The sequence below is a fragment of the Amborella trichopoda genome, chromosome 6 (assembly GCF_054954075.1).
Source record: "Amborella trichopoda isolate Santa Cruz 75 chromosome 6, AtrichopodaSantaCruz75HAP2 v2.0, whole genome shotgun sequence".
In the NCBI taxonomy this organism is placed as follows: Eukaryota; Viridiplantae; Streptophyta; class Magnoliopsida; order Amborellales; family Amborellaceae; genus Amborella; species Amborella trichopoda.
The window spans coordinates 44,100,699-44,124,132 of record NC_142341.1 but is presented as its reverse complement, the minus strand read 5'-3'; the positions used below and the strand labels follow the sequence as shown (position 1 = coordinate 44,124,132).

Genomic DNA, 23,434 nt, shown 5'->3' with positions numbered 1-23,434 from the left:
TATATTTTAGGAAGTATCTTTTTTTAGCAAAGATAAGTTTTTAGTTGTATTTTAGTGTCCGTATTTTCTAGGCTGGTTTTCATTTAAGAAAGTTAGAGTATTTCTTTTAGAGTCTTCTTTTGAAATATAAAGGCAAGTACGATGTAGTTAGCTTGTTTGGAAGGTTATCTTGTAATTCATTTAGGAAAGTTTATCTCTTGTATTAGTTCGGGTAAAAGGTGTTTATCTTTAGTTTTTAAAAACTATATTTTGTTTTCTATTTTAAAGGGGGTGTTGTCTTTTTGTGTTGGGTTAAAACTACAAAAGATGATGAGTAATGTGGTGAAAATGATGTATTAGGGAATTGTAATTATCTTTTATGAAGTTGGATGGAAGAATATGGAAAGACTCTAGAGATAGATTCATTTTAGTTAGTTATCATTTTCAGTTTTTAGTAGGGAGATTTATTAGGGGTTATCTTTTGAGAGTCACATGAGGAGGTGATTTAAATGTACAAAAGGAAGCACACACCATGTAAAGGGGGATTGAATTTTGATTAATAAAGAAAGTGAATTCATGGAGAGAGAGAGAGAGAGAGAGAGGCCCTTTCAGGATGTTATTTCTTCTCTTGTGTTTATAGGCCCGTGCTGGACTACTCAGATCCGCACGTTTTGTTGTTTTTTCTTGGTGTTCATCGAATGGCATCATGCTCGTGGACAAGTTCTATGGTCGTGTATCAAGACTCCACCCTTATAGCGATAACCAATGGTTTAAAAACCGGATCGGTGACCCGGATCGGGCTTTCCAAAAACCGATCCGGATCGGCGAATCGGCGATCCGGATCGAAATCGGGTGAATCGGTCAGAATAAAGCTTCAAAAAAATCCGAAAAAATTATTAAAATTCATTATAAATATTGTTTTTTAGGAATTCAATAAAAAATGAGGGTACTCCATTAAGAATTTTCATGTTTTTGAATGAATATGCGAATATTGATATGTTCTTCCCCTGCATGAACCGCCATTCAACATTTAATTTACATCACACAAAAGGATAAACATAGAATTATCATGGAATAAGTATATCAACATACATGGACTACAATAAAGCATAAAATTAGTAACATACGATCTAAAAATAAAATGATAGACGACGTTGTTGTTCTTCTTGGTCACGCTGGTGCCATTGATTGAATTCATTTGACAATTCATTGATTCGATCTAAAAACGAATCATCGATATTAGCGGGCGTCTGACTATTTTCAAATCCCTGAGTGTTAGTGTTTTGTTGTGTTCCCAATCCAAAATCCCCGAAGCTTGTCCATCCTTCATGCTCACCTGTACTGTCGTGCTCATCCCTACATTGTTGCTGTTGGGACTCGATATGTGAATAATATGGCTGGGATAGGGTGGCCTCAGAATCATCATCTCTCTCATTTTCTCTTAGACCCCCTTCCCACTCTCCCTCATTAGGTGCAATATCACCGACATATTGTGGATACATTGGCTGGCTGCTTCTTCTTTCATGCCGCTCATCACTTTCTTCAATATCTTCATCACCGATAGCCTCAAGGAACGCTCTCTTGTGCAACACTGGCTCCTCCTCTTCTACTACCCATCGGTCTGCTGTGTCTGTGACAAATATTGTGTCTAAGTCTATCGGCCCATAGTCTTCAAGCTTCCTTCTTATTTGTCACTCTCTAAGGTTTAAATTATAATGAACGTAGACTAGTTTATGAAGCTTCTCAGAAGCGAGTCGATTCCTCCTAGTAGTGTGCAACCATTGGAACGTACTCCAGTTGCGCTCACAGCCAGTAGCAGAACATGTCTGGGAGAGCACATTGATTGCTATCCTCTTTAGGTGAGGTGCATCGGTACCATAAATCTCCCACCATTCAGCTGGATTAAAATGTAAAAAGCATTGTAAGGGCAAGAACAATTCATAAGATTAAATATATGAATAAACAAAATATTAGCGAGGGGATAACCTGGATCCATCATAGTTCGAGAATTTCTGGCAAGTCTAGTTCCGAAGGATCCTATAGCATCCCTATACATAGCAAGCTAGAACAAATATATTACGTTTTAGTGCATTATTCCTCACAAATATAACAACTCAATCAAGTTCTTATCCAAACATTAAATAATACCTCTTGTATTGCTGTTACTTGGTTTCGATGGCTTCTTTCCAACCTTGCAATAATATATCTGACCCCTTCCATAATCTTGTGGGGTTGTTCAGGTGTCAAATAGAAAAATTTTGGGTTGAAGTAGTAACCTAAAAAATATATAGGTAGAAAAATGTCATTTACAATTTCATAAAAAAATGATTTAAACTGAAACATTGTAATGATATAAATATATATTTACCAGCATAATGAATTGGACGTCCGAATTTGGTGTTCCACCTCTTTTCTATAATCTCGATCACTTTGCTAGCAAAATTACACTTCTCCCCAATAGTTGATTTCGCCCTCTCAATACCTTCATAAAGGATACCCATGGTAGCTTTCTTATCAGCATCCACCATTCTTAACACCATGACCAAAGGGGCAGTGGCCTCTACAACACTGGAACATCGAGACCAGAACAGCCTACTTGAGATTATGTTGTCCACTTTTATACCGGTACTGGACTTCGAGAGGCGGTCATTTAACCACTCTTCACAAGTAAACAATCTCTTTAATGCACCTTCAGATTGTCGAATGGAGTCCACAGCTAAGTAATCGGTCGCAAAGCGGGTTATGGCAGGCCTGATTATCTCTTTTTTCTTAGAGTGTTCTCTAAACAGAAATAATATTTTCTAGTGGTTGTATATAAATCTCGACACCAACCTTGCTTCATCTAGAGTCTCCTTCACAATTTTGATCTCACCGATTTCCTCTAACATAAGATCGATGCTGTGTGCAGCACACGGGGTCCATACTAGATGCTTCCTCTTATCCATCAACTTGCTGCCCGTAGAAACACATGCACGCGCATTGTCCGTAATAAACTGGACTACATGCTTATCCCCCACCTCCTCCACTATCTGATCATATAGTTGTACGTAGAAGTTTGCATCCTTCTTCGTCCCTAATACGTCTTTGCTAGACAAAAAAGCTGTACCTTTTGGGGAATAGGCCAAGAAGTTTAAAAACTCCTTTTTGCTAACTTTATTCAACCAACCATCACTCATGAGAGTAATTCCTGTCCTTGGCCAACTCTGTTTATATTCTTCAATCCACTTTTTAACTTCTTCTACCTCTTCGTCTAATATTGGCCCACTGAGCTCATATGCCGTCGGGGGTTTTACCCCGGGCCCGGCTCTCTGGATTGCACTAACCATAGGTGGAAAATATGGGCTATTGGCTGCATCAAAGGGATTCCCTTTATCGTAGAACCATTTACCAACATATCTCCCTAACATGTTTCTTGCACCTTTAACCATGCCTTTTAGGGTCATCTGTTGTGACTTAGGCTTTGAGAGAAATGGGTCTTTACAACCATGATCTGCAATACTGGCACTCCTAGGTAACTTAGAAACAATTTCTTCAACAACTGATTCTTCTTGATATATATTGCCACCAACTCCTCCATACATATTTGAGCTGGGCCCGCCATACATGCTCGAGCTGGACCCGCCATGCATATCTGAACTAGGCCCACCATGCATATCGGAGCTAGGCCCACCATGCATGTCTGAGCTAGACCCACTAGGCATTCTAAACCCACATTCCCTCTGATATTGTTCATGTAAACTCAATCTTGTGGCTATGTCCAGCTCATTATTATATTGCTCTTCTAGGTCATAATTATATTGCTCTTCTGTATCATTTCTGCTTGATGGTGTATATAAACTAGCTATCTCCTCATTCATCCTATGTTTGGCAATTTTTTTACCTTTGCTAGCATTAAGAATTGCCACCATCTGTTTTTTTACATTACTAGGGATACTAGTGCATGCAGAAACTTCTCCCTTAACCCCTGTCAAGTGTTGCTTGAACCTATGTACCCCACTACTTATCACTCTTTAACAGTAATTACAAATAATTTTGTCTTTCTTGTTGGGATCAAGTCTGACCCCATGTTGCCATGCAGGGTCTTCTGTAGATCTTGACATGATTCAACTGTTTTAAGATGTAAAAAGTTTAAATTAACCTGACAGTTCAAAAAGAAAAATAATCACCATATGTAGTGATAATATGTTGCGGTAGTTCATGTAGTCATATTCGTTGTTATTTGTTATTGCAAAATACCTTTTTTGACAATAATATTTTCGTACATATCAATTACAAACATTTAGAATAATACAAAATGCAAGCTCCAAACATGGCTACAACTCAATTATCAAGAACATACATTTTTTGCATTAAAAAATTAATAATAAAAACAATTCTTCAAAGAGCCGGCTAACATCAGTCATTCCAACTAAAAAATCCATGAACAACAGATAAAAAAAATACAGTTTTGTATTGAAAACATAATAACATGTATCTTTTTGCATAAATAATCCATCAACATACAATTTTTTCAACAAAAACTTTCACAATAAAAATTTAAAATATGGTTTAATACCTCATGATCATTAAAACCTTGTAACGATTTTCACATCTTTTCTGAAAATCTTCAATTTTCAAAAAATTCGATCTTGAAAAAAAAAAAAAAAAAATTACAGCAAACTCAAACAATAAAAATTAAAAATTGGGTTTAAATGTTTAATACATCATGATAATCAAAACTTTATCACGATTTTCACATCTTTTCGAAAAATCATCATTTTTCAAAAAATTCGATCATGGATAAAAAGAAATAAAAAAAAAAAAGTACAGCAAATTTTCAAAAAATTCGATCATGGATTAAAAAAAAAAATAAACAAATTTTCAAAAAGTTCGATCATGGATTAAAAAAAAAAAATCATAAATTTTCTAAAAATTCGATCATGGATTACAAAAAATTCGATCATGGATTACAAAAAATTCGATCATGGATTACATAAAATTCGATCATGGATTACAAAAAAAAAAAAAAACATAAAAAAACAAAAAATTCGATCGTGGATTACAAGAACAGAAAAAAACAATTCGATCATGGATTACAAAAAATTCAATCATGGGTTACAATAAAAAAAAAAAAACACAAAAAATTCGATCATGGATTACAAGTGAAAAAAACAAACATTTCGATCATGGATTACAAAAAAATCGATCATGGATTACAAAAAATTCGATCATGGATTACATAAAATTCGATCATGGATTACAAAAAAAAAAAAAAACATAAAAAAACAAAAAATTCGATCGTGGATTACAAGAACAGAAAAAAACAATTCGATCATGGATTACAAAAAATTCAATCATGGGTTACAAAAAAAAAAAAAAAACACAAAAAATTCGATCATGGATTACAAGTAAAAAAAACAAACATTTCGATCATGGATTACAAAAAAATCGATCATGGATTACAGAAAATTCTATCATGGATTACAAAAAATTCGATCATGGATTACATAAAATTCGATCATGGATTACAAAAAAGTCGATCATGGATTACAGAAAATTCTATCATGGATTACAAAAAATTCGTTCATGGATTACATAAAATTCGATCATGCATTACAAAAAAAAAAAACAAAAAAAAACAAAAAATTCGATCGTGGATTACAAAAAAAAAAAAAAACAATTACATCTTGGATAACAAAAAATTCAATCATAGATTACAAAAAACTCTATCATGGGTTACATAATAAACAAAAAACAAAAAATTCGATCATGGATTACAAAAAAAAACAAACATTTCGATCATGGATTACAAAACATTCGATCATGGATTACAAAAAATTCTATCATGGGTTACAAAAATAAAAAATAAAAAATAAAATTCGATCATGGATTACAAGAAAAAAAAACAAACATTTTGATCATGGATTACAAAAAATTCGATCATAGATTACAAAAAATTCTATCATGGGCTACACAAAAAAAAAAAAAAAAAAAAAAAAAAAAAAAAAAAAAAAAGAAGATTGTTTTTCAAAGAGTCATTTTACATAAGCGATTTTAACTAAAAAATTCACCTCCAAGTGAATAAATTACATCCAATTGACTATATTTTCTGATAAACAACAATATAAGGAATCAAAAACCTAAATTTTTAACACATTATTTCTAATATATCATGAAAACAAAATCAAAAGGCGGAAAAAAAAAAAAAAAACAGCGGAATTTGGTTCCGCAGACAACTCACTGTTCATATCAAATTTCTTGCTGTAATTGACCAGATTACGTAAAATTGAAAATTTTAAATCATACTAGACACAATAAAGATTAAAAACCCTAATTATTGAACTCATTTTGTTCAAAATATGCCGTGAAATAAATCAAATGGCGGAAAAAAAAAAAAACCCAAAGTTCTTACTTGTTTTTGTGAACCGAAGCCTTCAATCTCCAAAAAACTCTGTTTTTCTCAACGATTATCACAAATTAGTAACAAAAGCTTTTGATTCACAGCTTTAAGATCAATATGCCTACAATTTTTGAAAGATTCATGCCCTATTTGGCATGAAATTTCAAAAATGGCGGAAACCCTAAACCCCGAATTTTTCTTGATCCAAAAACAACCAATTTTTCCACCATTTAATCCTTGAAAAAGCTGAATAAAGCTGTTTACAGCCTGCAAAACAGATCACATGCCGAAAAAAACAAAAAAAATGATCAAAAAATGACAAATTTGAAAAAATCCGTGAAGAACACTGTGCAACCCCTGTTCTTCACGGACTCGCCGATTCCGCACAGTGAATCGGCGAGTCACTGTGCGGAATCGTCCGGTTCTCTCTAGAACCGGACGATTCCCTGTTTTTGAACCGATCCGGTACCTTTTTCGTGAATTCCGAGTCGAATCGGGCGAGTCCGGTTCGACTCGGCGATTTTTAAAATTCTGGCGATAACAAAACCTCCGAGCACTCCAAGAGATAGAGAACAAAAGTTTGAGAAGGCAAGTAAAATAGCTAACCCTGTGCTTAACGTAAAAACTAGCTTCGACACACCATGATGATGGTAGAAAATTGGATGCGATTTTCGAGAACCCATCCCATGCTAACGCTTTGTGTTGAAAACTGATGGTCGGGAGATTGATCTACCTAAGTTTGATGAAGAACCAGTTGAAGATGAAGAACATGTAGTTTTGGATCTTCAATTGCAATCATTATTCTTGGAAGTCGCAGGTTACCCCATCTTTGTTGAAGTTCCTGTTTTTTTATGAAGAACAAGAAAAAAGGAAAGAAGTTATCTTTGAGGTAGCTGGGATATCTAATTTTGTAATCGATAGAGAGATAGAAACTCAAAATCTTTATTTGAACCCAAAGGAGATCGAGCATTTGGAGATGCATACCAAATAAACAGAAGCATATGTGATGTGCCCTAACGTGAAGCAAGAGAAATTTCAGCAAGTTTATGTGGTTGAAAAATCAATATACAACGACGCTTTCCTCGAGGGTTTCATAATTTCAGTGCACCATTGTTGTGACTTGATCAATGCAGTAAACCATAGGTCACATGATCATTTTTTCAATATTCAGGTTGAAGAAGGTGGCGTGACTACTACAAATTTTATGTTAGTGTATTTTAAAATTCGAGGATGAGTATTCTCCAACTAGGGGAGAATGATACAGATCAAAATTTGGTGGCTACAAATTTTAATTTTATTTTTTGTTAATTTTATTTTTAGAGATTGTGTAGACTTTTTATTTATTTTATTAGGATGAATTTTTAGAAATAAAATTAATAGGGATTTGTTTTAGTTTAGTTTAATAAAGTCTATATTTTAAGGAGTATCTTTTTTTAAAGATAAGTCTTTAGCTGTATTTTAGTGTACGTATTTCTAGACGGGTTTTTATTTAGGAAAGTTAGAGTATTTCTTTTGATTTCTTCTTTTGAAATAAAAAGATAAGTATCATGGATTTAGCTTGGGAGGAAGGTTATCTTTTAATTCGTTTAGGAAAGTTTATCTCTTGTATTAGTTGGGGGTACAAGGTGTTTATCTTTAGTTTTTAGGAAATATATTTTGTTTCCTACGTTAAAGTGGGTGTTATCTTTTTGTGTTGGGTTGAAAGTAGGGAAAATAATGAGTCAAATTTATCTTTTGTATTAGTTGAGGGTACAAGGTGTTTATCTTTAGTTTTTAAGAAATATATTGTATTTTAAAGGGCGTGTTATCTTTTTGTATTGGGTTGAAACCAAAAAAAATTATAAGTCACACAAGTCGAAAGGTAAAGTAGGGAGTCCTAATTATCTTTTAGGAAGTTGATAGATGAATACTAAAGGAATCTAAAGATAGATTTATTTTGGTGCGTTATTGTTTTGAGTTCTTAGTAGGGAGATATATAGTAAGAGTCACGTGAGGAGAAGGAGGCACGTACTATGTAAAAGGGAATTTAATTTTGATGTATAAAAAAGTGTTTGTTTGGAGAGAGAAAGGCCCTTTTTGGGGTGTTGTTTCTTATGTTGTGTCTATGGGCTCGTGCCTGACTACTTGTGATTCCATTCTCGTTTTTATTTCTCTCTTTAAAAAGCTATTGATTTTTGTCGGTATTGTTTGCCGGTAAATTTTATAATGTGTCAAAGAGGCTTTAGGGTAACATATCCTAAAGAAGGAGGAGGTTTGAAGTAATTTTCTTGATTAGACGATCACTAACTTATATTTGGTTTTATGAATAATAATTTTGTCAGAAAATTAATCAGAAACTCAAATTGTAGGATTTTTTCTTGAAATAGGTCTTTTATGCCATTGAAATTGTGTATGTCATTTCTCGTATTAGTAAATCTATCGGGGAATAGTTTTTGGAAGCTAAAACAACGGATGTCAGAACAAACGTCTAACGAAGGGCCTTTTTGGATCCTTGGAAAAATTCTCTTATTGTAATGTGATGGATCCACTTATGTTCTTTTACATCTTTCACATTATTAAATATTTCAACCTCTTCTTGCAACGCTTTTTACATTTTACCATAATTCTAGTATACCTTGAGAAAATAGCTATCAAGGTACTTCCTCTTTGTCGTTCAGCCATTGGGTGTGAGTGAAATTGAAGTACTAATGGTTGAACACTCGTAAGAGAAATCAAATGAATTCATATTGGCTTTGAAAGGTCATTTTTGTTCATTAATATTTGAACTTCTAAGAGTGATATTGAATAGGAAAATGAGTAGCACAACCTAGTTGATCTAGATGCAAAATTGAATGGAGATATAACAAAGGAGTAATTAATAGATTTGTCTCAACAACTTAACAAGTAGAGTGAACGCGGAGAAGAAGCATTTAGTATTTCTTTTTGGTATTAGGTTGCATCTTGAAAATTGTATGCGCTAGTTTTGACAATATATGATCCAGTCTGATTGTGAAACAAATGTACGGACACTGTTAGCATGCGGGCTAAGCCCTCACATGTTGAAATGTGGCGCCTCTTAAAAATCTATTTTAAATATGAATTTTTGGACTCAAATTTTAAGGACATATAATCTCTAACATGGATATCATGAATAGGAATAAATAAATAAATTTGAAAAACTAGAAATAATAATTCTATTAAGAAAATATTTGGACCGTTAGTTTCTATTGTTTTTAGATGGATTGGCTACTTGCATCCATCTTTAAGATGGATGCTTTACTGTTCTGGACCACATATGTAGAAATGTGGTCCAGCTCACATGAAACAATTTTCCTAAATGTAATGATCAACAAATACCCGAAAAAAGAAGACATGTTACTATGGAAAAAGTTTATATATAGCTAGAACCTTAAAATGTAGAAGTAAAGATGCACCTCAAATATCTATTGTAAAAGGTTGTTTTAATGTTGAAATATCATCCAATTGTTCATCTTCCCATTGAGATACATGAATATGAAAAAAAAAAGAGTTTGAGTCTAGAGATAGTGCATTTTGCAACATATTGTCTAAACCGTTCATTTTCAATATATTCATATGTTTATAGATCTATTTTGATTTTAGCCATTTTTGGAGTTTAAAATTTTATAATTAGATATGAAAATAGATTTTGAGATAATCTTAAAAGAAATTTACCCCAAAATTATATGTTATGGTATGATAAAATTTCGAGGTGCGCCTTAATTGGATTGTTTAACGTTGCAACCTTACAGAAACAACAATTTTCTAAAACAAAGAAATCCATAATACCTTTTTCTTGGAAACCCAATAAAAAGGATTTATAATTTTTTTTTAAATTTTTTTGAAATTTTCTTGAATCCAATTTGGCTTGAATTAGGTTATCCACGAATCGGGAACACGAATTAACGATCCAAACCTTCCCTAATTGGGAAGCACGAATATTATTTTGGACTTGAGCAACAATTATGAATGTTATTTTCCTTGTACTTCACCTAAACCATTAAATAATATGAATGATACGTATCACCTTCCACTCTTAATAAATTTAACAATGGTGTCATGCCTAATAATGTCATAGCGAATAAATTAATAAACAGTGACAGTTAATTTAACTAACTGGTTGACATTGGGATCAATTGCCAATAACAAGCGACAAGTATCTATGAACCAGTTTCTTATTATATGTCCTAGTAACTAACGAGAGGAAAAGAACTTGCCCCGAACCCCATATATACTAAGCTCCTCTTGCAAATAAACACACAAAAAAATCCAGACCTATTTCCTTTCACCCCAGCAAAAATCAATCCCATTTCTCTTCAACATGGGTTCTCAATCTCTCATGAAAGTACCAGTCCTTGATTTCTCAGGAGTCTTGAAGCCAGGAACTGAGAGATGGAAAACGCTGACACGAGATGTGCGAGAAGCTGTTGAAGGCCTAGGGTGTTTCGAGGCCGTGTACGATACCAACTTCCCGGATTCTCTGCAGAAGGAATTCTTCTCTGCTATGAAGGAACTCTTTGATCTTCCCCTGGAAACGAAGATGAAGAACCAATCTGAGGTTCTTGCCCATGGATATTGGGCGCCCAAATCACATGCTCCTTTATATGAAGCCACTAGCATCAACCATGCCGAGCAGTTGGAGAACATTGAGCAGTTTACCAACCTCATGTGGCCCCAAGGACACCCCAAGTTCAAGTAAATTCATTCACATCATTAAAGGGTTGACCCATTTTCATAATTTTCATGAATTGGGTTTTGGTCAGGCATGAAAAGATGTTGTATTTTACATTGAATGTCAGTTTCCGGGTTCAATTTTTTTTTTTTTTGGGACAAAAAAGTTAACTTTTCTTTACGGAATTACATAAATTACAAAGAGCATTTGATCACCGTCACAACCCAGGACATTTTTGTATGCTAAAGTAACCATTTCTGTAGATGATCTATCCCCATCAAATTAGTTAGAATTATAACCCTCCTTTTCCACCTTTTTCCCCTCTTTTCTTTTCTTCTTTTTTTCGTTTTCTTTTGCCTTTTTTCTTTGTAATTTCTCATTTCTCAATAAAATTACCGTTAACACTCAAAAAAACAAATATAACCATTTTTGACAAAACACCTTTGTATTAGTTAGAACTAAACTTTATGTGATTTGGGTAGTTCTAAAGAAGATTTTTTAACTTCCAGAAGGTTTTTTAACTTCCCAATTTTCCTTTTTTTAAAGAAATACTTGAATCACTTTTGATGTAGAAACGCTTAGAAAATGCGTAGAAAATATAAAACAAATAGTGAAAATCCCAAAAAATTGGAAAACACAGTTATATTATTTATAATTAAGAATTATATGATTTTCATAATTCTTATGAGATTTAGGAACAAGGTTTTCAAACTCTGGTGAGTCGACTCGGCCTCGACCGACTAACAGGGTGAACAAGAATCACTGAAAACATGGAAGAATCGGTTCAAAAAATGTGAAAATCACCCGAGTTTTCGTATTTGCCATGCAAAACTCCTTTTTTGTAATACGGAAACTATTGTAAACTAAAAATATTAACATTGTGAGTGATTTTTATCGATTTTTAGAATCTTTCCATGTTTTTATCAACAATATTATGTTTATGTTAAGATTTGGGTCCTCAAAACCCAAATCGAACAACATTTATTACGAAATTATTAGGTTTCTAGGGTTCTTCGTTCATAAAAAAACAAATCTGCCAATCTCTTCCATTCTTTCTTATTTATTCACGAAATTAATTGATTATGGGTTCATTTTCAATCTAATGAAGTTATCTACAAAATCCCTCTGCGGATTCTCGTGTTTTTTTTGTCAAACCTCATTATTCTTGATGATTTCTACACCAAATTGAAATTATTTTGGCTTGTTTTGAAGCTTTTGAAATAACCTTCAACAGCCCTATATAAATTAATGGTTTTATTTTGTCATTTTCTACTAATTTTGTGCATCAAAGAGCTAACATCGTTAGTGTGTGAAAATATTGTCAATTTTATTATATCTCTCTAATTTCTCCATAGTTTTTTATGATGTTTAGTTTATTTTGAAGCTTTTGAAATCAACTTCAAAAGTCCTATGCAGATTCATGATTTTTTTGATAAAATATTGACTGATTTTGTGCATCATAGAGCTAATATCGATCAACAATAACAAATTTGTAAAATCTAAATTTTTTTTCTAATTTATCAATAATAATATTCTGATTATTATTATTTTTTTAAGATATTGAAATAACTTGAAAACCACTATATTGCTTTGTGTTTTTTTTCAGTGTTCGCAAAATCAAACTGGAATGGTTAACAACACATAGGCCCTGAAGTGGTTTAACCAGTCTAACCGGTAAACCATCTTATTTAACCATTCTAACCGCATATAAAAAGATTGGTATGTGAAAAAACCTAGGCGATCAAAAAATTATTGAAAAAATAAAAAAGATGCAAAACAAAAAGTCAACTAAAATATGAAAAGCATATAAATAATGATTAAAACAAAACACATTCAAATGAAGTTAAAAATTAATGAATTTTAATGAATCGATTTTTTAATTAAAGTGAGTATTAATGACCAAAACAATTTTTAATCCTTACCATAACATAAAAAAATATGGAAAATACATTACAAACCAAATTCCTTTTTTTTTGAGAATTTATATATAGTTTTTTGAAATTTTTTTAGATACCTGTTGATCACCAAAAAGCCCAAAATCGGAACCGGCCAATGGCCGGTTCCAATCTAACGGGGCGGTTAGCAGTTGGAACGCCCAGTTTTTCCAACATTGGTTTTTTTTGCTTCAATATTGATTGATTTATTACATCATAGATATAATATCATAGTCATATTTAATTAATTACAAAAATAAATGTCACTTTTGCTAGATTGTGCAAGCATTTTTATCTCTTTTCAGATATGTAAGATTGGTTTTTAGTTATGAAAAAATAGGGGGTCATATTTTAGAATTCACGAGATGTAAGAAATTTTTTTTTTTAAAGAGTTAAGATAAAAAGAGTTCCGAAATAAAATATAGCCCCCTCCGTCAATTGAACTCAATACCTCTTATAGACTCAGGCAACATAATTTTTTTTAAGAGCGTTATAGAAAAAAGAGCTTAAAATAAATACAAACATTTAAGAAATATACAGTTAAAAAATATATTTTTAATAGAGTTATGAAAAATAACCGTAATAATGATGGCTAGTCTTTATCGGGACATTCCAAATGGCGGGTAGAAGACAAGAGACAGCACACTAACACAAAGCCTAACGCACGATTTGTAATTAAAATTAGCTGCTCGTTTTATATATACACCTGCTTTGTATGATTTTTTGTTAAAAAAAATGAGCTTGTTTAGAAACATCCCTTGTTTCCTTTTTTTCTCAGAAATATGTCTAAACAAAACTTTAGCAATCTATTTTTCATAAAACATTAGTTTTCTAACGATTGTTGGTTTTGTTGGCCATAGCGAGACGGTAAAGACAGCAACAAAGAAGATAATAGGGGTTTCTAGACTAATTCGAATAATGGTTTTGGAGAGTTATGGTGTGGAGAAATACAATGATGACCTTGAGAGAACCACAAATTATCATTTTCGCATGATGAAGTACACGGCCCCCAAAGGAGACAACCAAGTGAAGGGCTTGCATGATCACTCTGACAAGAACATGATGACCATACTGTGCCAAGACCAAGTCGGTGGTCTCGAGGTGCAATTTAAAGATGGATCCTGGTCACCAGTGGTGCCCTCGGGAGGCTCTCTAGTTATCACCATAGGTGATACTTTCATGGTTGGTCTCGTTGTCTCTCTTAATACATAGGAATTGTCAATATTTCATGATACTTAAAAGTACGAAGGTTAATGTTTCAATGAGTTATTATAAACTATGTTTCTTTTATTTTAAAGGAAGAAAAATTTTATATAAAGCTGAGAATTTAAAGAATTAACTTAGAGCCCACCTCAAAAATTCACTAGAAGAGGTTGTTTTGATGCCCAATTATTCTCAAATTAATCATCTGGATATCAAGTTGCATGATATGAGAAAAAAATGGATTTCAAGTTTTTGAAATTATATATTTTATAATACATTTTTGAACCGTCAATTTTCAAGTTTTCATATATCTGCTCAACTTATATTGTGTTTAAAACTTTAAATTTTATAATTAAATATGAAAATATATTTTAAGGTCATCACAAAGATTTCCAGTATTGAAACCCCATTTTTTGGCACTATTTGAAGTTGCACTTTACTTTGATTGTTTAGAGCCTCAGCTCTATACAAACCACACCCTTTAAAAAATTAATTTTTGTGGGATATTTCTCTTTAAATAAGAGTACAAAAGTACTGATATTTGTGGCATTTGTTTTACCCAAAGTTTGCATAAGCACTCAATTCATCGAGACAATCAATCTTAAAAAAAAAAAATTCAATTTGCACCTTGGATACAATCAAAATAAGTCCCCATCCAATAACAAATCTAAATCGTCCACATGGTGAAATTTAAGATCTAGGCCTCTAGGAAATCAAAATCAACTATTTTCATATTTATGATTCTTCATCTAATAATAACAAAGTCTATCTACAAAATCTAGAGAAAGGAAACAAATCCTTCTAAAGCTCTAACATGTAAAATAGATGGCCTATTTTAAGTTAGTTAAAAAATATTTTCTAAGTTGTATTTTTCCATTTTATTCTTTTGTGATCGTTGACCAAAATAAAAAGAGTATATGTTTGAAAAACATGGTCAAACAAATAGTGCATGCATGGTTTTTTTAGATTGTTTCATTATATTATGATAAAACCATTGCATAGAATCAATCAACCATTTCATGTAATGGTTGTATAGTAATATATGGAAACCACACATCTAGAAATCTATATTTGTACCATTTGATGACCCAAAAAATTGCACATACGTATTCCTCATACCAATAGTCAATTTAAAAAAAAAAAAAAAAAAAATCAATTTACATCATAGATATGGTTAAAATGAGTCCCCTCAAACAATGAATCTAGAATATCCAATTGGTGAATTTCAAGATCTAGGCATTTACGAACTCAAAACTATTTTTTTAGTTTTCAATATTGTTCATCTAATGATAACATAGCTATCTAAGACAAAAGGAAATGGGAAAAATCTTCATAAGTTTTGGATCTAAGATCTTAACAAACTAGAAGGCTTATATTAATCGGGCTAAAAAGATATTTTCCAGGTGTGTATTCAAATTTTGTTTTTATGTGATTACTCATTGGAATAAAATAGTGTATATTTAATATGGGATTGTCTACAAAGACACCATTTATCTTTCGTACATGGAGGTCATAATCCTTCCCACTCATTAGATATCAAATATGATGGCTTGGGGTGAGTTACGAAGTTCGAGAATTTCTTTCTTGGGAAAATTTCGTATAGAACCCTTATTCCTTGTATTATTTCATAGTAGACCCTCCTTCCGCTTTTCTTCCAAGCAGCATAAGAAAACCCCTAAAGATTTCACCATACGCCCTCATCTCTTATCTCCCTCTTTTATTGACTTTTGATCATAAAAATTAGCCCCAAAAAAGTTTTTTATACCATTTCAACTCTAAAACGTTTTTAATGGGTAGAAAGAGAAAAAGAGGGTTAAATTTTTTTTAGGATGAAATGATAAAAAAAATATTTGTTGGGGCTAATTTTTATGGTCAAAAGTCAATAAAAGATGGAGATAAGAGATAAGGGGGTATGGTGAACTTCTTAGGGATTTTCTTGAAAGAAAACGAAAAGAGGGTCTACCATGAAATAATATGAGGAATTAGGGTTCTATACGAATTTTTTCCTTTTTTTTTTTTTGGAACTTTGTGTCCATTAAGTGATACCCTTACAACTATCCATTTTGAAATTTAAAGGAAAAGAATGATTGTGACAACCATGTACAAAAGATAAATGGCCTCTTTCTAGACAATCCCATCATATAATTAGAATTACAATTGTAGGTATATTATTTAGATTAGATTATAAATACTGAATTTCAAATCAGATTATAAAGTCCTAAAAATTGTGCATCTTGAAACATATTATATAAGGTGTCTATTTTAAGAATTTTTTAAGTATTTTTAGATTTACTCAATCTAAACCACTAGTCGACTTTAAATTTTATAGTTTGGTTTGAAAATAAAAGTCTAGGACATTGAAAGGGTTTTTTATTTTTTTTATCAAAACTACATCTTTTACCAAGATTTATATGCGCGCCTTACTTTGATTGTTTAAAGTTTACACTCTATACAAACCACACCCTATTACTACTATGTGTATGATAAAAACAAAAGAAAATTTATTAGTATTTATAATCATATAATATGTGATTATCTTTGAAATGCCCACATCCATGTTGATCCTGTCCTATGTAACAGACCATACAGACCATCATACCCGTAGACAGCCGGAATCAACTCTTGCATGTGCCGATGATGGGCAATGACAGTTTAGATTTAGATTTAAAGGTCACTTTGTCTCAAGAAATTGTAATTGTAATGATTCTCAGTTTTGCGAGTTTCTTTTCAATGAGCCATAGCTTCTTTTAGAATATAGCTAGTTTTCTCTTATTCAAAATCTAGTTAACAAACATATTTTTTTGTTGCATTCATTTTTCTGAATATTCATTTCAGGCATGGACCAATGGTAGGCTTCATCCGGTAAGACATCGGGTGATGCATAAGGGATACGAGGACAGATATTCTTGTGGGATATTTTCATTCCCAATTCCAAATGTATTGATTGAGGCCCCCCAAGAGCTCGTGGACGAAAATCACCCTAAGCTTTTTAAACCCTTCGACACTCATGCATACTATAAGTTCTACTACTTCCACAGGACAAATCAGAAGGAGTATGGCCTCAAGGAATTTGCAGGCATCTAGACACACTCTCAATTATGATTTGCTTAGACACTTTTCTTTGGTTCCAATGTCTATGGCACTGATGGTAGTTGTTTTACGTCTTGTTTTCTTCGTAATTGTGAGTTATCAATATTATTAAATCAGTTTATGTGGTCGATCAACCCACTGCCACTTTCAGCTTTTCTATCAGTGATATACTAGTGGTCACTGTTTACATGCAATTCTAAGACTGACCGGACTGATCTGATCCGTCAGAGGTTGTGTCCAAACTCATATTTTCAAAAGTCAAAATATGAATTTAAACAAACCCATTCCTTACGAATTTGCGGCCGAGGTCAACGTAGGTTGTGTAGTATCCAAAAGAATCAGAAATAAAGGTAAAACAAGAAGAAAATAAAAACTAAACAAGAATAATAGATCTACAACGAAAATAAAGATGCATGCAAGAAAACAATGAGAAATAATAAAGAAAACTAAAACAAAAGAAAAAAACACCAGCAGCCGGAGTTGGCCCTTGATCAGATGGTGAAGAAAAACTCCTTATTCCTTGATCTTCAACATTGATGACCTTGAATGGATGTTCTTTGGGAAAGATAGTCATTCCTAAGAATTTACATCTAGGGCTATTGATTGAAAAGGTTTGTTTATATTTATGTTTCCGCAGAGTTGGAGTTCCTATATCTAGGGCTTCATAGTTCTAGGCCTAGGGTTTCAAAGTTGGAGCATTCTAAGACTACGAATCGTAGTTAGGGTTTCTTTTCACCTGTAGGTCCTCCAAATTGGCTCGAAAAACATCAATTTATAAGCTAAAATCATCCCAAAAACAAGACAGCGGTTAATTAGGACACAATGAAGGCTGACAAATATCAACAACACAATAAGCGTCGTTGAACTCTCTGTGTCTAGGAACATGATATGAATCTATAGTCACCCTTTTTTGAGTTGAGGGAATTCCAAAAAACTGAAAGCCTGAAATTGTTGGTACCATGATCTAGTCACTTTTGTGAACTTAAAACCTACACTTTGGAACCATCTAGTACCTCAAGTTCATCATCCTAAGCATTCTTACACCTAAGAAACATCAGAAACAGACACATATACAATTCTGAAACCCATAACTTTGAAAATTGATATCCTAAAGTCCATGGCTTTTCAATCCCAAAAAAATTAATCAAATTAGTCCAATTTGGATATAAACTTGTACGAAGACGTAATAGTCTTTCCAATGGTTCACGGATCACTCAAATTCAATATATAGTTTGGATGTTATGACCATAACAAGATTGTTTCGAATAATTCCATTTTCGTCCATCCGCCACAAAGGTTTAGTTGATGCAAAAAACATATGCAAATTGCAACAAAGGGTTTGATGCATGCAACTAAAGTCCATTCGTAGAGCTTGTTTTGGACTAGACTTTCTAGTTAATTCCCCTGGCTATGACAAACACATTTACGCATGCAAATAACCTTTAATCGCAAACCCATAACTGCCCGAAATTCCTCAAAAACGTCTGAAAATCATGGTCTTAGTGTACACGTCCCCATAGTCTTTAGGGTACATGTCCCCCATGGTCTTCAGTGAGAAGAGCTCACAATCTTAGGTTTTTTCTATAAATAGACTGTTTGAGGGTCTGGAAGGATTCCATTTGACCCAAACCCCAATTCTACCAAAAAATCCTTTAGCCCTATGCCAAGAAACCCTAACATCAACCTATACCTATCCCCAGACCTCTCTAGGCCTTCCTACCCACAAAAAGCTAAGACCACCACTATAACCCTTAGATGGACTTCAAAAGCCTTAAAACTACATTAGGGGTCATCATTAGACTACCGTAGACCATGCTGGATCATACTTTTCTCAAAGAACCATCTTTGACTCCGATTAATCCCTAACAGTGAGCATATCTGGTTTATCTCTCCAAAAGGCAACAGGGACGACCCTCCTCTCTCTCTCGCTATATATATATATATATATATACATATATATATATATATATATATATATATATATATATATATATATATATATATATATATATATAGTAATGATCTTATGAGACCCTCCCACATCTATAGGTGTAGGATCCCAAAGGATCACCATTAAATTTGGCACAGATCTCTAGAAAAGTTATCACATGGATGTGGGACTTGACTTTTCTAGAGATCTGTGCCAAATTTAATAGTGATCCTTTGAGGTTCTACACACATGAGTGTGGGAGGGTTTCATAGGATCATTATTCATATAAACCATTTTTTTGACATTTGTATGCCCTCAAAATTTTCACACACATTCTCTTTATCCTCATAATCCATTCTACGAAAAAACATTCAATTTGCACCCTAGATATAATCAAAACTATTATCTTCCAACAATGAATCTTGACTGTAATTTCAAGATCTAGGCCATAGCAAATTCAAAATCACTTATTATCTTTTTTAGCATTGTTAGTCTAATGATGATAATGATATATGAAATTTTTAAGAATAAAAAAGTGCTTCTAAATCCCATATCTAACAGTCTCACTAAAGTGGATGGGTTATATTAATTGGGCTAGAAAAATACTTTCTAGGGAATTTTTTCAAAATTTTCTTTTTTATCATTATTCTTTAGAATGAAAAGAGTGTACATTTAAAAACTTTTGTCAAACAAATGTTTTTAACATTTTTGAAGATGGTTGTATTACATTACTATACAACGGTTGAATGGTAATATAGGTGAAGATCTGTCGAGGCTCTAAACAATCAATTTACAGCCCATCACAAAATTTTCATAAGAAGAGGTTGTTTTTTGATATCCAAATATCCTCGAATTGATCATCTCGACATCAAGATGCAATTACATGAAGAAAAAATGGATTTCAAGTTTGAGAAATAGTGCATCTTGCAATGCATTTTGGGCTTTCAATTTTCAAGGTTTTCAAGTTTTCATAGATCTGCTTGATCTACACTACTTTTGAAGCTTTATATTTTATAATTAAAGATGAAAATATATTTTAAGGCTATAACAAAGATTTCCAGTATTAAAAATTATTTCAAGGTGCGCTTTACTTTGATTGTTCAGAGCCTCAGCTCTATACAAATTAAACACACACACACACACACACACACACACATTTTTCTTTATATATATATATATATATATATATATATATATATATATATATATATATATATATATATAAAGAAAAATACTATGCAATATCTACAAGTAAAAATAAACAGTGATTTTGCCTACCCTCATAACCGTCCAAAGTTCATAGCGCGACCACGATTGTCCAGTAGTATCTTATTTTTTATTTATTTTTTACAATTCAAAATGACCTTAAATTTGGTGCGTGTAATCATAAAAAATAGAGGAATATTTGAAAATATAAAAAAAAATATTTTACGTGAAAAACATTAACCAAAATACCCTCGAAACGTTTTGGGGGTATTTTGGTTATTTGTTTTTACATATAATTTTTTTTATATTTTTATTAGATGCGCCGCAGTAAGATGTACATATCCTCTAAATTTCGATTATTCCGATTTGGAGCAACAAAATGAAAATAAAACACTAAGCGACAATCATGACCGCGCTACGAAATTTGAATGGTGAAGAAGGTAGGCAAAATAACTATTTATTTTCTCTTATGGGGATTGGGAAGACTTTTCTGATATATATATATATATATATATATATATATATATATATATATCTAGTAATGATCCTATGAGACCCTCCCACACCTATGGGTGTAGGATCCCAAAAGATCACCATCAAATTTGGTACCATCAAATTGAATATGAGCCGATCTGATGGTCACGACCTGATTTCGTATTTTATTTTTATTTTTATTTTATTTTCTAAAAATCTAAATCACTTAAAATTTGAAGCATTCATTCTTCTCATCAAGGCGCAGCTAATAAAAATATATAAAAAATAATTCTCAAAATGTAAATTGACCAAAATACCCTTAAAAGTTTTCAAGGGTACTTTGGTCAATTTATATTTTACGATTTATTTTATATATATTTTTATTAGGTTCTTCTATTTTTGAAAAATAGACACTCTAAATTTGAAGTGATTTAGATTTGAAAAAAAAAATGAAAATTCAAATATGAAATGAGATCGTGATAGTCAGATCTGCCCAGATTCAATCTGGCCATTGGCTTACACTGTAACAACCAGCCCATGGTTTGACATGATATTTTCCCTATATATATATATGAAGACACTACAAAACTCCTATAGGCGAAAATAAATAGTAATTTCGCCTACCCTCATCACCGTCCAAAGTTCATCGTATGGTCACGATTGTCTGGTAGTGTTTCATTTTTAATTTTTTTTTACAGATAGTAATGACCTAAAATTTGTTGGAGGTATTCATAAAAAATATTTGAATCTACGAACAATATCAAACAAAACATTTTACACAAAAAAATGACAAAAATTCCCCTAAAGCCTTTCATGGGTATTTTGGTCAATTTATTTTTTATGAATTATTTTTTAAAAAACTATTTTTCTTAGATGTGCCTTATTATCTTGTACACGTGCTCCAAATTTGAAGTCATTTCGATTAGTAGAAAAAACATTAAAAATGAAATGCTATCGGATAATCCTGACCTTGCGATGAACTTTAGACGGTGATGAGGGTAGGCGAAATCACTGTTCATTACCTTCTATAGGTGTTGGGAAGACTTTTCCATATATATATATATATATATATATATATATATATATATAGGCAATGCAACGATTGTATAGTAATATGATGCAACAACCTTCAACATCATTTTTTTCCTTGATCCAAATTTTAAAATACACACTATTTTTATTCTAATGAAAAATCACAAAAAATAAAAATTTTAAAACGAAACCTAGAAAGTATTTATTTAGCCCAATTAACGTAGACTGTTCATTTTGATAAGATGCTTAGATCTATAACTTAGAAGGATTTTGTCTTTTCCAATTTTCTTAGATGACTTTATTATAATTAGATGAATAATGTTAGAAAAGAAAAATATGAATTCGAATTTGTAAAGGGCCTAGATTCGATTATGGAGTTGGAGGAGACTCATTTTGACCATATCTAACATTTAAATTGAACTTTATTTTTTTTCGGGATTGATTATTGAGATGAAGAAAGTGTGTGCGCAAAATTTGGGCTCCTGAAAATACAAACATGGTTTTCTAGAAGTGTGGTTGCATTATACTATGATACAACCATTGCATGAAATCACTGCCTATATATATATATATATATATATATATATATATATATATATATATATATATATATAAAATATTACACAACGCTTATAGGTGAAAATGAACAGTGATTTTGCCTATCCCCATCACCGTCCAAAGTTCATCGTGCGATTACTATTGTCTTATAGTATTTTATTTTTCATTTTTTTTCTACAAATTAGAATGATCTGAAATTTAGATCGTGTATTTATAAGAAATAGGGGAATATTTGAAATATATAAAAAAATATTTTACGTGAAAAATATTGATCAAAATACTCCCAAAATATTTTGGGGGTACTTTGGTCAATTTTATTTTTACGGATAATTGTTTTTATATTTTTTTTAGATGCGCCTTAAAAAGATGTACATACCTTCCAAATTTTAGGTCATTTCGATTTTTAGAATAAATAAATAAAAATAAAACACTACAAAAAAATAGTGACCGCGCGATGAAATTTGGACGATGATGAGGGTAGGCAAAATCACTATTCATTTTTACCTATATATATATATATATATAATGATTTCATACAACGATTGTATCATAATATAATACAACCACACTTCTAGAAAACCATATTTATAGTATTTGTATGACCCAAAATGTTCACACACACTCTTTTCATCTTAATAATCAATCCCCCTAAAAATAAGTTTAATTTGGACCCTAGATATGGTCAAAATTAGTCCCTTACATCAATAAATCTAGGGCATTCATCTGGTGAATTTTAAGATCTTGGTCGTTACAATCTCAAAATCATTTTTTTAAAAAAAAAATTATTCATCTAATGATAATAAAACCATCTAAAAAAATTGGAAAAGAAAAAATTCTTCTAAGGCCTAGATCAAAACATCTTATCAAAATGGATGACCTATGTTAATTGGGCTAAAAAAATACTTCTAAGTTCTATTTTAAAATTTTTATTTTTTTGTGATTATTCATTAGAATGGTTAGAGTTTATATTTCAAAATTTG

General features: G+C 31.9%; 1 protein-coding gene across 1 annotated transcript; it reads left to right on the top strand.

Moving 5' to 3' along the window:
• The first annotated feature begins 10,561 nt into the window (after window positions 1-10,561).
• Window positions 10,562-17,549, top strand: LOC148781803 (putative 2-oxoglutarate-dependent dioxygenase AOP1). The gene is made up of 3 exons (XM_088868907.1): window positions 10,562-11,050; window positions 13,822-14,143; window positions 17,000-17,549. Exons 1-3 carry the CDS (start codon window positions 10,677-10,679, stop codon window positions 17,246-17,248), a joined length of 945 nt encoding a protein of 314 aa, XP_088725033.1. The 5' UTR covers window positions 10,562-10,676; the 3' UTR covers window positions 17,249-17,549.
• Window positions 17,550-23,434: the final 5,885 nt, after the last annotated feature.

What these genes read in the sequence shown, in the direction of transcription:
- LOC148781803 (XM_088868907.1), top strand. Translation starts at nt 10,677, where the DNA reads ATGGGTTCTCAATCTCTCATGAAAGTACCAGTCCTTGATTTCTCAGGA. An exon ending in CAAGGACACCCCAAGTTCAA is followed by an intron (nt 11,051 to 13,821) that starts GTAAATTCATTC and finishes TGTTGGCCATAG; the next exon opens with CGAGACGGTAAAGACAGCAA. An exon ending in CCATAGGTGATACTTTCATG is followed by an intron (nt 14,144 to 16,999) that starts GTTGGTCTCGTT and finishes TATTCATTTCAG; the next exon opens with GCATGGACCAATGGTAGGCT.